Source organism: Euprymna scolopes, chromosome 32 (assembly GCF_053919585.1).
Source record: "Euprymna scolopes isolate OS-2025 chromosome 32, ASM5391958v1, whole genome shotgun sequence".
Lineage (NCBI taxonomy): Eukaryota > Metazoa > Mollusca > Cephalopoda > Sepiida > Sepiolidae > Euprymna > Euprymna scolopes.
The window spans coordinates 20742501-20760401 of NC_136513.1; the positions used below are offsets into that span (position 1 = coordinate 20742501).

Consider the following 17901-nt stretch of genomic DNA (forward strand, 5'->3'; position numbering starts at 1 on the left):
GGTCACGGGTGGTCTAGTATATATATATAAATCTCACCTGTCTGTTTAAATGTATGTATTTATGTATGCTTGTATGCCTGCCTAAAACTTTCGACAGAGGCTACTGATTTTCACGAGATCGGTATCGTTTTGAAGCTCGACCCTTCGGATGGCAAATATAAAAAAAATGCCTAAAAACATTAATTCCTTCACCCTCTGGGCACTTTTCTACAAGGAAGGGTCGCTTTTTTTCACCATATTTTACAAAAGTTGTCCCCTCTTTTCGATTGACTAGCCTTAATTTAAACCTTGCCACTTCCGGTTTGATGATGGACACAACAGCCAAGACGCCACATTTTTTTTTCTGTTCTTTTCCATCTTCACGGTACGGGTTTGAGACTGTCTACTACCATTTTCTTTTTTTTTTTTTTTTTCTTGCTCAACACACACTTCCAAACACCTGGGCAATGCCGGGCACCCTGGCTAGTCTTCTATATATATAAAAGCGAAAATGTATGTATGTATGTATGTTTGTGTGTCTGCTAAAAACTTTTGACCGGCGGAACAAAAATTCAGAAACTTGGTATCATATTAAAGCCCCACCCTCCGGACGATAAATATCGAAAAATTAGCCCAAAAGGACCATCAGAAGTACGCCAACTGATCGATTTTCTGCAGGGGGGGGGGAAAGTTACATTTTAAAGTTATTACATATTTTTAAATCGATTTATAATTGCCCCAAAAAATACGGGCGCCAACTCTTCTACATAAAGTATACACGGGGCCGTTTATTTTGGGTCAACTTGTATTTAAAACCCGCTGAGTCATGTCACGTGATCTTGACATCAGCAAGCTCTAATAGCAGTCTGAATTTAAAATTTAAAAATGTTGTTATCGGTAAAAAAAAATTTGTCCTCACACTTCTACGCTATGACAACGTTACCAAAGTTATTAGCACATTAAAAATACTTAGATACGATAGTTAAACGAAAAATAACAAGCCAAAAATGTGAAGTAAAAAAAAATACGCTTACAAAAAATATTAACGATCGAAGTTTTTACAAAAAGAAAAACAGCCAGACGCCATTTTCTTTTTTAGTAACAGTCTTTAGAGTAAGGAAGACAAAGTGAGAGAGAGAGAAACAGAGAGAGAGAGAGAGAGATACACAAACGCAAACAGAGAGAGAGACAGACAGACAGATAGAGAGAGATGTCTAGACAGGAAACGAAATACGTAATTTAATAAACGCTAATGTGAAGTAAAACAAAAAAAATAAAATACTGCTACGTCATCTCGTAACGCTCCCGCGATGACCTCATTTAGTGGCTATCTGTCAATCAAACCTCTTTCACTCGCTTTATAAGCCTTATTTTAGCACTATAATTAATTCCTCTTACTCTTGGCCTACACGGTTAAGTGGTTGGAGTTTGTTTCACCTCCGCGTCAAGGCTCCCGGGTTCAATCCAGCCTCACAACCAAAACTATTCTTTTTTCTTTTACATCTTTAGACACGCGGGCAACGTTTCTTTATTTTTTTTTACTTCGCTTATTCTTTAGTCCCCCCCCCCCATACACACAGCGTTTTTTTTTTTTTTTTCGCTGTTTTTCTTTTTTTGGTTTTGGTTTTTCCGATTTTTTTACCATCGTTTCAGGGTTATTACTTATCCCCCCCCCCCGCTAGTTATAAATAAAAGGTGAAATATTATTGAATAAACATATTTTCCTATATATATATATATATATATATATATATAAAACAATTTGCTATGATACCAAGCAAAAGGTCTGATTTTTAGGAAGAAAAACTAGTATTAAAGATGGGGAAGGAGTGTCGGCGCTTTACATTGAGTTATCTCCCCGTGGCGTGTTCCAAAAATTCCAAGATCTATCTTCAATGCCCTGTCATAAAAACGTGTTTTTCCACTGTAAAAAAAAACAAAAAAACTACTTGATCAAATTAAATGAATTGTTTTTTTCGGAGATCTTCAGTCCAAAACAGATACATACAATATAACCTTTTTTTTCTTGATATTTTCATTTTTTAATGTCTTGATTAAACTGTACAAGTGCCCAACAATTTGTTAATAATAAGTTTATTTGGTTGTTGTTTGCTTGACAAAATTTGAACAAATAAATATAGAAAATAAACAGTTTGAAACAATCCAGAACCACATATCCTCCTCGTAATGAATACTGATAACAGGCCAAGTGTTATGACTCAAGTTTTTGCTTTAACCCTGGCCGGGTGTGCAGTAGCTCTTAAACAAAATCGGAGATAATTTGTGTTTTTTTTTTTTTTATAAAAAAAAATATATAAAATAAAATGCACTAGAAAGCAATCCATTAAAATGAAATATAAATAAATGTTGGGTGTGTTCCACCATCCTCGTTAAATTGCCCCTCCCCAAACACTTATGGCAGCACTCCCTATTTCCTAGTATAGATGTCATCGTTTGGTCTCCTGTATCCCTTAAAAAAAAAAAGCTTACGTTGGTATAAACAATATCCTGACTGTTGCAGAACCACTTGCTGAGGAAATAATGGATAGTTTTAGTTGGGTATATATTAGTAATGGGACGATTCCAGTATTTTCCCCCAATTCCAATACAATTACTGATTCCGACTCCTTAAAATATATGTCAAATGTGCATATATTTTCTCAAACATAAAAACCCATTTGCGTGTGTGTGTGTGGGGGGGGTGATCTATAGATTTTAATTTTACTGGTTGTTTGAAATCAATATTTATTTTATTAATATTGCCTGGGGAGGCAGATTTTGTTTTAGACAAAATCAAATAAGAAGATAAAGGAATCATTTTTGGCATCAGATAATTGCAAAAGTTGTGATTTTTCTGATTCTTGATTCCGTTTCCAATTACTTGTCCCAACATTAGTATAAAGGCATAACTTGGATTTTATTTTGTTATTTAATTGACATATATAAATAGATATCACTAACTACACTAATTTTTTGTTTTTCCAGTTTTCTTTCCTCCCTGTTTTTACTGAGGATGGAGCATCCTGCCAGATGGCAGGCATTCATCTACTTTTTCATGAATTCCAACCAAGAAACCGTTTTTAGTATCCTAACTGTGCTGTTAAGTGCAATTGTTTGTATCTCTCTTGCACTTGGTTCACTGGGTGTGCTTGTGTGACTTTCCATCTAATCACAACTGAGTATGAAGTGGTGATGAATGACAAATGTGACGAGAAATTGTGGGAGGAAAGGAATAAGTGTGTTTTCAACACAGAAATCCTATAATCTATAATTTGTGACTTCCAACCCGTTTGAAGATGATACGTTTTCTCTTCACTCACACCAACAAAATAAATTTTAACAATATAACATTGCATGATATCCCTCTCTACATTCGGGATAAGCTGTATAGCAGCTGTGTCAGGAGCGACATGATATATGACAGTGAATGTTGGGTCCTCAGCTAACCCTCCCTAGCCTGACTGTAGATCCATAATCGAATGGATCTGCCGTTACGAAATCTGACCAAACCCAACACATTAGGTGAAAGTGCTACAATTCACCCATCATGGATGTTATTCTAAGGAATTGATTACGTTACTATGGTTATGTGAAGCGTTCATTCTCCTGGATGAACTGTTGATGAAGCATGGATATCTTGAATCACAGTTATTCCAAGGAATTGATTGCTAGGGCTAGGACAACAGCATATTCTTTTCATTGTTTTGATACTCGATTGTGTATCCGTTGATATCTTATATGCTTTTATATAGAGTGATGTGGTTCTCGGTTGATTAATTGTGTCTAACTGTGTGGGATATACACTCGAGAGTCAAAACAATGATAAGAATATGCTGTTGTCATAGCCCTAGTGACTACGTTACTATTGTGAAGCATTCATTCTCCTAGATGAACTGTTGCAGAAGCAATCACTGATAGATCAATCAGACAAGGAAAACTTGGAGGTAAATGATTGGAAAATACAAAGTGAAATTTGGAGGCAAATGAGCTGCTGAACTGTAAACACTGGAAAATCATTCTTGCATAATATCCAAAAATGTCTGACCCCTGAACAAGGGAAAAGTGACGTTAAAAGTTAACACCCTTATACAACCTAATATCTCAAGTGCATTCGAGAAGTTTTATCACTGCATATTGGCATATAAAATCAATAGTACATTTTTTGATAAGATTAGAGCGTATTCAAAATGAATTTTTCTGCATAGAGCACAATTGAACCATGATACTTGATTTTTTGCATTTTAAATTTTAATTTAAACCATTATATCAAAATAAATTTTATTTAATTGACAGTAGGTTCTTTATGGTACAATTTAGATTACAATGTATTGTGGATTAATCACTGCGGGGAGGCATGTGAAGCTTTCTGTTGGTGCATTGTGGTGGATCCCCGACTAGAGCAGGCAATCAATCGACTTGATTGAAAAATGGGTGATTTCACCGGTTTTGCTGTTTGTTAACAATAAAAGTATTGAAAGTATGGAACATTCGTTGATCCTCATTTAATCCCGGGCAATATCGGGTCTCCCTGCTTGTGTGTGTGTGTGTGTATTTATATATATATATATATATATATATATATATTTATATATATATATATATATATATATATATATATAAAATAAAATTTAGCTTTGAAATGACATGGTCTAAAAAGGTTTATCCCTTATTAACTTGATAAAGAATAAAGTTTCTATGTAACTTTATTCTTTATTTTCTTATCTTATTCTATTGTTTGCTCCTCTTAACTGAATAAAGTTTTTTTTTTTTATTCAGAAAAATTTGTTCTTCAGTTTACTTTTATTATATATAGTGGGTATGGGTTAGGGTAGGGTATGGGTTAGGGTAGGTTAGGGTAGGGTATGGGTTAGGTTAGGGTATGGGTTAGGTTAGGGTTAGGGTAGAGTATGATGAATGTGTGAAAGGTGGAGTAATTTCGATAAGAATTCTTGGGCAAAGGTGCTCAATTCCGTACAGAGCAAGAATACAGTTGAGAAGAAAAAACTCAAACCAACATCTGATCCATTTGCTTGTAGGGCTACACACATGTAATAGACTATCAAGATTACTTAGCATTGTCCAGAGCAGAAGTGTAACGTGTTTCTATTAAAACTTCTGTCTGTCCATCTTTTCCTCTTCTTTGTTTTCACCCTCCCTCTCTCCAGCCAATTTCATTCCTCTGTCCAACCCATTCCTCTTTGGACATGTGTATGAACTTTAATGCCTACTAGATACTATCCTCGAATCTCTGTACAGGGCGTTGTCAGGACAACCTGGCATGAGGATACTTTTCCTTACAAGTAAACCCTGACTAAATATTCAAAATCACAAATCGCAGCACAAATAAGATAATGGATAACAACACTATCTTTTATGAGGAATGGGACACCTTCTCCGAGTGATGTTATCGCAAGTAACAACACAACGCTGGATACTCCTCAAGACTAGATGAATTCTTATCCTGGAATCAAGTAAGACCAAGAGACCATAACGAAAGATATGTTATAACGTATTTAAATGGTCAATTGGGGAGAGGAAAATTATCTTCTCAACTTCTTTACTAACTCAATGTTTAAAAGATAAAGAATTTTAATGGAACATTCAAATATCTATGTTTATCATGTAGAGATCAAATGTTAGCCCCAGGAAGGTTGCCCTTTGATTTCTGAGAACTTTGGCTGAAGGAAAATGAAACCAGACAGTTTTCATTTATATAATAGATTCCTTAAAGAATGGGTCAGTATTTTCGTTCCAAATTAGTTCATGAACTAGCTGAACGACCCCCCCCCCTCCGCTCCCGGCAAAACTTGGCTCAGTTGATCCCCAAGGAATGAATAATTTTTTTTCTAAATTTTAGATCTTATTCATCCAGAGCAATGCTGATCAAGAATATAGCAACTTTGTGGCAGTTTGTTTTGTAGTCTTTTACTTCTAGCTGGACATGAGACACACACACACAGACAACTTCCCTCTATTTAATAGATTTCATCTTGTATAAATCATGGTCCATTAGATGCATTCTTTGAAGAATGACAATACATATGCCGTCTCTGTATGAGATGAAATAAATTTTAAGTACAGTTGTTATATTCATGACTTCTTTGTTTTCTTTCGCCAGGTACAGAGTAACACCAATGTGGGTTACCTACATATGCTTAGTGTGTGGGATAAAAACTATCGCATCCGTTCACAAGTACCTCTAACACCAATCCAACCGTCAGAGCGTCCCAACTTGAAGGGAAAAGAAATAATCACTAATGTAAAGGTTATCAAATATTCTTTAAAGCGATCACGAGAAGGTAGGTAACAAATTTACTTATAAATGATATAACTTGATGCTAACATAATATAACTTGATGCTAACACAATATAACTTGATGCTAACACAATATAACTTGATGCTAACACGATATAACTTGGTGCTAACATAATATAACTTGATGCTACAATATGTTTGTCTTCAAGTCTAACGTAAATAAGTTCTTGATGAGCCGTTCCATATAAGTTATCAAATTTAACAAATTTTCATTACTAATGATTATTATATTGTCCAATTTCTACTGTACACTCTTTAACCCTTATCCTTGAGTGGCCTCTTGGCCTTGATAATGTGTTGATACCTATGAAAAAAAAAAAAGTCCAATGTGAACAAGTTCTAATTGAATCGTCCCTCTAAGTAATCCAAGTTACAAAATTCCCACTATTTACTATGCTAAACTCAAAATGACTAATGTATACCTATTAACCCTTATCCTCGAGTGGCCTCTGGGCCTTGATAAGTGGTGACATCCATGTAAAAAAAAAAAAAAAAAAATGCTAACATGATATAACTTGATGCTAACACAATGTAACATGATGTTAATATGATATAACAATGCTAACACGATGTAATTTGGTGCTAACATAATATAATTTGATGCTAACATGGTGTAACTTAATGGAACGTGGGAGATGTCCTTTTCTCTTTGCTGCAACCTCTTTCTCAGAGAAGAGATGTTGCGAGTTTGTCTCTGCTTTGTCGTTATTTTCATGGAAAGTGTTTGACTGAGCTTCAATCTATGATCCCCCCTCGCCAAACTTTCACAAGAAATGCTCGTCTAGCTGAAAACACTATCAATAATTCCCCCCCACTCTTTATCTGTGCCTAAACCTAAACGTAGATTCCATGATCAAAGCTTTTTTCTTAGAACAGCACACCTCTGGAATTGTCTTCCGTTTTCCTGCTTTCCAGCTGTCTATAATATGGTTGTCTTCAAGTCCAACGTGAACAGTTTAGGAGTGAATCCTGCACATACAAATATATAAACATATAAACTTTATAAACATAGCTATATATGTACTCACAAAATATAGGGAAGAAAGTACATTGTACACTTGAAAAAGGGTATTTTAATACATTTTTTACCTGTATAATTACTTATGCAGAATATGCCTATTAAGATTATCAAAGTTATTCAAATCCATGCATCAAAATATGCTTTTTCAGGTGTTATTTGTTTAGCTGTCACTATATATATATATATATATATATAATATACTGAGTTTGTGTAATTCAGTAAATTTTCATATACCAATAGGTTTTAAGCCAAAAATGGTTGACTTCAGGATTAAGCTACAAAATTATCACATTTCATAATTGAGCATTAATATACTGTGTGTGCAAAATCAAGACTTCAAGACAAGGTGTTGATGGCAACCAAAAGTGTATTTCATTTTATGTTACAATTGTTTCAATGTCTAGTTCGACAATTTCGAGCATTATATCGTTTGAAAATTTTCAGAAACTAGCATTTCTTCAGACTTTATGAATAAACACACTTTTGGCAATGTAGAATTTTTTGAATGGAAAGAAAAAAAAAGGGTGGGAGAATCACTAACGGGAAAAGCATGCGAGAAACATTTACCTTGGTTGTGGTTATATTATATATATGTATGCACAGACAACTTTGGTTTATTTGACAACGCACTTAATGTAAGAATTGTGTCATTGTCTTTGACTATTTACTCATTTCCAAATTACAAGTACAGCTGAAGTTGCTTAACTGGTTATAGTCAGCTAACGTATTGCCTAACTTCCGGTGTGGCTGCTACCAGAAGCGATAACAAGGTAAATCAATTTCTTTGCTTTTTTTCTCTTATGCTTATATCTCCCCTATGCATGTACCGTTTTTTTTTCCGATCATTCCTTTTTATCTTAATAATCAGTGAAAAGTTTTTTCTGTCTTATTTTAATTAAGGATGATTAAAGTCAGTTTTTTTTTTTTTTTTTTTTTTTTTTAAAGAATTATTGAAAACACTTTTTGCGCTTTTTTTTTTTTTTTTAAGAATTATCAGAAAATACTTTTAAAAATCTTTTGGGAATACTATGTATTGGAATATGTTTTTCTTCATGATGTTTGAAATTTTTTTATTTTGATTTCAATAATTTCATTTGTTGTTTTGATTCCAATAATTTTATTTTTATACTTTCATAGACATATTTATCATATAAATTCAAATAAAAACTTATTTTTAAAATTCAAAAAAATGTTTTTATAATTACATAAACATATATAAATTATACATGTTTTTGTAATTTTATAAACATTACAAAATTAAAAAAAAAAATAGATCTTTTATTTTTTTAATTTTGTTAGTAAGAGTATATAAATAAAGATTAATTGTATTATTTTTATGTGTGTATAATTTTGTTAATTTTTATTGTTTTTTTCAATAATGTGCTTTTCTTATACTTTATTTATTGAAAAAAATCACTTCACCATAGAAATGCTGAAGAACAATAAAAGTGAAGGAACTGATTTGCCTTGTCACCGCTTCCGGTAGCAGCCACGGCAGAAGTTAGGGAGTACATTAGCTGACTATAGCCGCTTAACTTGTTTTAATTTGACAAAGGAAACTTTAGGGAAGGGGGGGGGTATTGTTTTTAGTTTCTCTACATTTTTATTTATATTTGTTTCATTCTTTGTTTCTTTGTCTTTGTTGGATCATAACCAGCTTGGATCAGTTTAAAAAAAAAAAAAAAAAAAAAAAAAAAAACAGTGGAAATATCTTAAAATTCTTCTCACGCCCTTGAATGACGTAAAACTTTTCCATTAATTCTTGAAAATAATCCAAGTGGGCTTACAGCTCAAATTCATCCATATGAATTTGGCACAATCTTCAACTATCCTTGATACGGGAGCAAGAAGAACTATGCAGCAACTTGAAAGTTTTAACAAAAAACTTTTGCGGAAATTTTGTAATAAAGATTGATAATCTGTATTCTTCTGATTACCATTCTCTTATATCCTTCAGTCGATGTCTCAAGTAATTCGCAATTGTGTTCTTTCCTGTCGCCTGCACTGAGAATTGAATCTGCAACCTTCAGAAGAATTACACTTACAACTGAATTTATAAAGTATTAGGTTAAATTTAGTTCTAAGTAAAACTCTTCTGAAGATCAAAGGTTCAACCCTTAATGTTGGACTATACTGGGAATACAATTGCAAATTAAGACTTCTATTTAGTCATAGCTGACGAAATGAGAGCATGTACCCCCATGGATTACATAAAGTGTTCCATTCAAAATATTATGCAAATTTTTGAGTCCGACAGAAAGATTGCTGAGTTTTAAAGAAAGACTAGCGGGGGTAACCGGCGTTGCCTGGGAGTGAAGAGGTGGTGTAGTAAGGAGTCAATACAAGCAGAAAAAAAAAAAAAAATAGACACAGCCTGGGTGGAGAGAGGTGTGAAAAAACAAAAAAAAAGTTTAAGCGAACGCTAAGATAATTCAGTTTTTGTTTTAAAAGAAAAAAATCCCTTTACGAAAAAAGAAAAAAGAAAGGAGTAGGTAAGCTTGAACCTGTATCGCGAAGGAGGAAAAGAAGGTGAAAAAAAGCAAACTGTTTAACCCCCGCGACCACGATGACATACGACTTTGCTGCCGTTCAAATTAACAATTGCATATGATGACTTTGCAAAAATGTTAATGAAAACGTGACCCCCTCCTTGTACAAAACTTGAGGGTGAAGGAATGAATGTTTATGGCCAATTTTACGATATTTATATAAAGATTGAGCTTGAAAATGATACTGATCTCATGTGGATCTGTCGCGTGTGTTGAAAGTTTTTGCGAGACATACGCACGCACACACACACTTTGCCTTTTATATATTAGATTTTCAAGTTTGCCAAAATGTGCCTGAAGAAGGTCAAAGGTTCATTGGCTGAAATGTTGTAAAAATAATACTTAAGATGAGAACAGTAGCCCGAATAATCCAAACAGTGCAATACTGAGAGGATTGAAAATTTACAAATGTCGGCAATTCGAACCAATAACAGCCGACTCAGAAAATAGTAATTTTTTTTCTTTTACCAGAAACATAATAATAATACGCAGAACTCTGTGTGTGGGGATTTTGATTGTCACTTTTAAAATTTGATAATCATATTGATCAGAAATTAAATGAAATAGAAAATACAACTTTTTTTGCATGCAATATTTAATCTTATTCAAGCACCATCATTGCATGAATCAAGTAAAAATTATGATCATTTTATGGATCAAAGTTCCAGTTGAGTTCGGTGTCTCAAACAGTTAACGTTGTTATGACGTTTTATTTTTACCTACAACTACTGGAACACAATAGCGCCAGGCTGTTTTTCAGCTGATTATAACATGGCTGTTTTCAAGTCTAATGTTAACAAATTCTTGTTGAGCTGTCCTGGTGCATAATCAAATTTTGCCCAGTTTCAACCATCATTACTGATTCGTACTAATTCCTCAAATGACCTTTGTGCCTTGATACAACAAAATAATAAATCCACCATTACTAATAATCATGGTGTTGTCTCAACTGACTCTCGTTAACCCTTATCCTTGAATAGCTTGCGAGCCTTGATAAGCGGTGACCCTCTTCCCCTACCTTGTAAAAAAAAAAAAAAAAAAAAAGTAATGAAACTTTTTAATGAGATAAGAAGAATATTCGTCCTCATTTTTAAAATTCTTATTCGATTTTTAATCTAAATCTATTATTTTTATTTTAGAAAATTTCTAAAATCAAATGCTTAAACTGAAGTGCTTTTAAAATTCTCTACCTATATAAAAGCTAGGTAGGACCAACGATGGAGTACTGTTACCACATCTGGGCAGGAGCTGCTAGAAGCAGCTTATCCTGCCTTGACAGAGTTCAAAATAGACCTCGTAATTTATTGGGGGATGCCCTTTTCTCTTCCCTGCAACCTCTTTCCCACAGAAGAGACGTTGCAAGCCTATCTCTGCTTTACCGTTATTTTCATAGCAAGTGCTCGTCTTAGCTCCAATCTATAGACCCCCCCCCCCCGCCAAACTTTCACGAAAAACACTACTCTGGCCAAAACCACCATCAATAATTTTCCACACTCTTTATCTGTGTTTATCTCTAAATGTAGATTCCATAAACAAAGCTTCTTTCTTAGAACTGCACGACTGTGGAACTCTCTTCCATTTGCCTGCTTTCCAGCTGATTACAATTTGTCTCCAAGTCCAACGTAAACAAGTTCTTGATGAACTGTCCCCCTAAGTATTCCAATTTACAAAGTTTCCACTACTTATGATTACTACGCTATAATCACATTGACTAATGTACACCCATTAACCCTTGTCCTCGAGTGGCCTCCGGGCCTTGATAAGTGGTGACTCCTTTGTAAGAAAAAAAAAAAAAAATGGATCAAATTTAAATATTTGAATTTTCAAATAGGAGGTTCTTATGTTATGCTCATCCACAAACAACCCTTAAAAATATTTAAAAAAAAAAACTGAAATTATAGGAATATTTATTAACTAATAGGACCCGTGGAAATTCCACAGAATGAAAAATATATTTAACTAACAAATATGTTTTGATAAAGCTGATATTTTTTCTGGATACGACAAAAAAATGTGCGTTTTTGACCGAAAAATCAATAACACGTAACAAATATGAATTTATTAACATTTCTATGAAAATAGTGTTGATTGAACTTTAAGTGCAGAACTGACCCAAAATGAGATAAATTCATAAGTACTAATAAATACTCAAAGTAATATTGTGCTACATAGTTCAATGCAAATAATAAAATCACATTGTAAGAGACAATCTTTATTTCAATTCTTCAGTCCAACACCTCTTGGTGAACAATGTTCTATTTTTTTACCTTATTCCTTTTCAAGGTCCCCTTTTTTATGTAATGTTTCGCTGACTTCTTTCTTAGAGGAAGAATGGCTGCACGTTGAAATTACAATGATTTCCGTTCTCACACCAACAGTGATCGTATATTATTATAATGATATTTGAAAACGAGGTTACATCAATTCTTGTCTAGGTTTGCCAGATTGATAACAAAGATTTTACAAATTTGGCCTTTTGCAAAGCATATTGCACGGACTAACTAAGGAAGGAATAAACAGAAAGTTATATCAATGGATGTCCAATACCTATTGCTAAAATTTCAGAAAAATTGGGAAATATCTGAATTTTCACAAAGAGCTTCCATCCTTTCAATGCCTTTTTTTTTTTATAAAACTGAATTAAATAAAATATAGTCTATACGAGGTGCTATTAATAAATTTCCAGACTTTTTTCGTACAGGCATTTAAAATTATCGTAGACTCTTGAAAATTCAGTATCTTATTGCTATACATCTTATGGGATGACTGACCAATTTTTAAGATTTCTGGTTCAAATGAACAGCTACAGCAGGAATTGGAATACACCCTACTAAAGCCTGATTATCACAGCTGGTGAATTTCAAAAATGCAATCTGGATGTAAGGACACTTTAGGAAGAATAATATACAATGAAATTCTGTTTTAAATTTGGAAAATTTGCCACAGAAACGTATGGAATGCTTCAGACTGCTTTTGGACCATTTTGCATGAATTGAGCATCAGTTTTTGCATGGCATAAGAGATTCAAGGAAAGCAGGGAGTCTGTCAGGAATGATGAGAGATGTGGAAAGAGTAAGTAAGTCAGGACACCAGAATTGATTGGCCAAATAAAGAATTTCACAGAGAAGCACCGTCGTGTGTCTATAGAGACGTTAAGTGAACAGTTTGGTGTTAGTGTGGAAACTGTACACAAAATTATTCGCAAAGAAACTGAACATGCAGAAGATTTGTGCAAAGTTTGTCCCACAGGTGCAGAGAAGATCAGAAAGATGTTGTCATGGGCATCAAGACAATTCTTCACCCTCCCTATTGTTCAAAATTTGCTCCCTGTGACTTCTGGTTATTTCCTAAGCTCAAGGAAAACCTTAAAGGCTTTCATTCTGAGACAATTGAGGAGATGAAAGTGGCTTTGACGATGGTTATTGATACGATCACACAAGAGGAGTTCCATGGGGCCTTCCAGAAGTTGTTGGAGCAGTACAACAAGTGCATTGCAGCCAGAGGAGATTACTTTGAAGGCGACTAGAGTTTCATGTGTGTACCATCAGTAAAAGTGCCCATACGAAAATGTCTGGAAACTTATTGAAGGCACCTCATATTTCCCACGCTTACGCCTAGCACTTATGTTAAAAAATTAATGAGCGGCTAGTTTAAGAGTAAATTCTGTACTCACAAATATATAGACATATGAATATACTTAACTTTTTTATAAATAGATATTATCAACTAGACTTAAGAAGTTAGACCTAAATAACATCTAAGCTGACAAATCAAACATTGATTCTGACTAGCCAATTTTTGTTTACTGTTGTCGTACCATGTTATTAGCAATAAACTAACATGTTTCGTTACAATTTATTTAAAAAAAAAAATACTTATCATGCTTCATCAGGTTGCTAATCTTGTTAGATGTTGGTCGGGCAATGCCAAAAGTTTATGTTTTCATCGATATTTTCCTCCCATCAGTTCCTCGGATATGATTTCCATCCGATGTTATCAACAAAAAGTTAATTTGTACATGATAAACCTGGTGTGTTCGTTTGGGAAAAGAAATTCTATCTCCACATTGTTACAAGTCAGCAATCTTGGGTTCCGTGCAGACCAAATATATATATATATATATATATATATATATATATATATATAGCCTGACAATACAACGATCTGAAGATGTAAGGCCTAAAAAGAAAAATCAACTAAGAAGAATAACTAGTTAATAATATTTAGTTTTATTTAGAATTTAACTTAATTAAAAAAAAAAAAAAAATATTTAAAAATCTTTATGATGTATATGCTTGTCACGGAATGAAGATATCATATTCCAAAAGTCATGTAAATTGATCAAGTAGGATTTTTAGTTATTTTAAAAGTAAATTGTATCCATTACAAGGCTGATTTTCATCTCGATAGGTTGAAACGAGTTGTCTGCCCACCCCTATTTATAAAAAATGGTGGATCAAAAGATAGCATCTTGCATCATAATAAAATTTGATTTTCTTAGTTAAAAAAAAATACTGGATCAATTTATGTGACTTTTGGAATATGACATTCTTGTTCCGTGATGAGTATGTACATCTTAAAAGATTTATCTGTATTTTCTGTATTTGTTTTTAATTAGGTTGAATTTTACATAAGAGCTGAACATATTTTTGTCACATAGATACTGTACCTAACAAAAATGGCGTTTTTATAGAATATATAAATATTTACGAAATAAATTTAAATGTAATGGATCCCAGATAAATATTTTATGTTTTTTTATACATAGCTGTATCAGAACTCTGAAACATATACCATATATATATATAGATACTTTTTTTAGTTAACAAAAGTACAAATACAGGTGGCTCATCATCAGTATATTGGATTTGTTTATTTTTCAGTTGAACCTAGTCCTGATACGAAAACTGACTCGGAACTATCTTCATTGTATTTGGACGAGAGCATTTCAGCCAAGAAACACCGTCCATCGGATGAAAAAGAGAATGTCGAGGATGACCAATCTGTGGACATTTTGACATCATTACTCGACGAACATGAAAGCGATGATTCTGAAGTTGTAAATTCTAATAATTCTGAAAACTCTCAAACGTCTAGCAAAGACGATAACAGCAAGGCGTCAATCTCTGCCAATGAAGAAGACCTAAACGTAAAGGATTCACATTCCGTGGCATTTACAGAGGAATCCTTGGTTTCTTTTGATAAATCTCCAACAAATTCCAATCTGGTAAATACTTCTAGTCAGGAGGATTTTACGTTAAGATCAAATTCTGATGTCATTTCCAGAAACCGGTTTGCTGTACACACAAAAATTAAGGATCGTTTTAATATAAATGCAACAAAAGTTGAAGTAAAAAGTCGGTAAGTACATTTTTTACCTTATTTAGTAATCTATCTATATGTATATTTCTTTTAGCCTGTTTGTTTGTCTGTCCGTTCCACTTTTCTCAGAAACTACTAGGTTGATTTAGCTGAAATTAAGTATTATCCTATCTATTTGATGCACAGTTAGGGATTAACTAGAATTAGTCAACACAATACCACATTTCTTCTAGAATTTTTCTCAGAAACTACTGGACTAGTCTGGCAGAAAGTTTTTATGGACATTTTTGCTATGATAAGGTGCAGCAAACTAAGTATTATGGTATCCATGGTTAGGGATTAATAGGAATTAGTATTTATTTAACCATATTTTTTTTTTGGTCCCCCGACAAAAAGAAGGTGGGCCTGTAAATTCACCCTTGTTCGTTCATCCACACTTTTCTCAATGACTACGCCTTGGATTTTTAAAAATTTTGCACAAACATTAAACATGATATGAGTAAAAAGTAATAGAACAGATTTACCGGGAAAACTCCGCTTGCCCTCCCAGGGGTGCCTTTCGGGTTAAAATGGCTAAAATTGACATTTTTGTGCTTATTAAAAAAAAAAATGATGCTTTGGATTTTTATAAAACTTTCTGAAAAGTTATAACTAACTGATTTCTATATAATTTTGTTTGTCTTTACTTCGCGGTAACTCTTGGGTGTGCCCCAGGGACTCTTTTAGGGCTAATAAAAACACTCCATTTTTGGAACTATTTTACCATATTTGTCTCAAATTTTCTGTGTAATTCTATTTAGCAGCTTTGCATGGTGCTGAACTCAAATTTAAATATGCTAAGGCCTTGGGGACTTTTGGGGCTCAATGGGTGGGGGGGGGGGCAAATAATGGGGTTGGTCATTTTTTTTTTTTGCAGAACTCAAATTTACATATGTTAAGGCCTAAAACTGCACCGTTCGTTCATTTTCACCAGGATTTGACGTCCCCCTGGGGACTTTTGGAGCTAAATGGGGGGAGAGGGCAAATGCTGAAGTTATTCATTTTTTTTTTATGCCTCGTTCACTGTGCACTTGTTTTTTTTCGTTTTTTTTTTTACTTACGTTCACTCCTAACAAGACATATCATCACTTGGACGTAAGGGCTATTATATGGGACCATGCTTAGAAAAGATTAACAAGATGTTAGTTAACATTATATTTAAACTTCTGCGTATAAATACAGTCAGAGAAGCAGGTAGCAGGAAGAGAATTCCAAAGTCTAGCTGTTTGTGAGAAGAAACTATGCTCACCGGGAACTGTAGAGATTCAACATCTCTATCCACTGCGCCACAGACCCCGAAGCATTGTCTGTAAATAGCGGTTTCAATCCTACCCAAAGCCGGCCAGAGGCTTACTTGGCTAAAAAAAAAACATAGTGAGATGACAATAACTATGGAAGGCAGTAATTGCTGAGGATGCAGTTAGGAGATTCGAAGTTCCTATCTTGTCGCGGTTACCACTTGATGAAGGCCAAAGGAATGGTTGGCCGAAACGTCGTGAAACAGCAACTAAAAAGATGAGAATAATAGTCCGCAATAAATAAATTAATAAATAATACTCATCTCAATAATGAATTCCAATTAAATAATATATATTAACTATTATTTTTTTAAATTTTCTTTTTTTTTTTTCTTTTAAATATTTAAATATTTTTACGAGCATAAAAGTTATCTATGGACATGTGTGTTCCTAGCTATCGACTGTGACTTTTTATTTATAATAAATGGTTAAATTCTATGTCAGGTTTGCTTAGGTGATAGTTGCCTGGCACGTGCGTTGCTTCTTTGAATCATCTTACTTTTCATTGTTTTTCTCTATATCATTTTTTGCTTCATTGCATAAGGGTAGATCGTTTCCCTTTTCTCTCCACACGTGATAAGCCATATCCATATCTTGGTTTTCCGTTGTTCTTCGAGCCTAACTTTTAGTGGATGACATGTCTCATCTTTGCATGGTTTATTCACACTTACATGGAATTGCGTACACGCAATTCTTACTCATGGTTTTTTTTTCTGTACGAGACTTGATTTACACAATGAAGCATTTTTAAATAATCACCTAAAAATAAAAATCAGCGAGGGAAATAACTCATTTTAAATTGAAGAATATGATAGGAGTTGTCTGGCTTAAGTTAAAAATGCACAAAAAAATAAAAGTAAAAAAAATAAAATTACTTTACTGTATCTCAGGTAACACTGGGTAGCTATTATTATATACATTGTTAATAGTGACTGTGTTATTTTATGTGTCGCACTTACATCTTTTTTCTTCTGGGTGACTGTTGTTTAATTATTATGACTTTCATTTCTTGTAGTAAATAATTTTACCAAGAATTCTTAAGTTTTGGTTTCAGTTTCGATTATAGCTGATGTCATCTATTCTTTTTATAAATAATTAAAAAAAATTTTTTTTTTTTTTTATTACATTTTCACTCCAAACAAGGCACATTGCCACTTTGGTGTAGGGGGCTACTATCAGGGGCAACAACTACTGGGGCACTATCTAGGGATTTGGGCAGCAAGATGTCTGTTCACGTTGCACTTGAACTTCTGCACGTCAGTACAGTTGGGGAAGCAGGGACCTGGAATGGAATTCCAAAGTCTAGCAGTTCTGGGGAAGAAACTACTGGAGTAGAAAGATCTTTTACATCTAGGGATCTCTACAGTGTGGGGGTGG

At 33.7% G+C, this 17901-nt stretch overlaps 1 protein-coding gene across 3 annotated transcripts in view; it reads left to right on the top strand.

The window, feature by feature from the left end:
- The window catches only part of LOC145256245 (exonuclease 1-like), a 282335-nt gene that overhangs the window by 177612 nt on the left and 86822 nt on the right, over positions 1 to 17901 (top strand). For all 3 annotated transcript variants that reach the window (XM_080114896.1, XM_080114895.1, XM_080114897.1), the window contains exons 9-10: positions 6098 to 6278; positions 14749 to 15226. In XM_080114896.1, coding sequence (XP_079971022.1) covers positions 6098 to 6278; positions 14749 to 15226 — 659 coding nt within the window. The remainder of the gene's footprint in view (positions 1 to 6097; positions 6279 to 14748; positions 15227 to 17901) is intronic.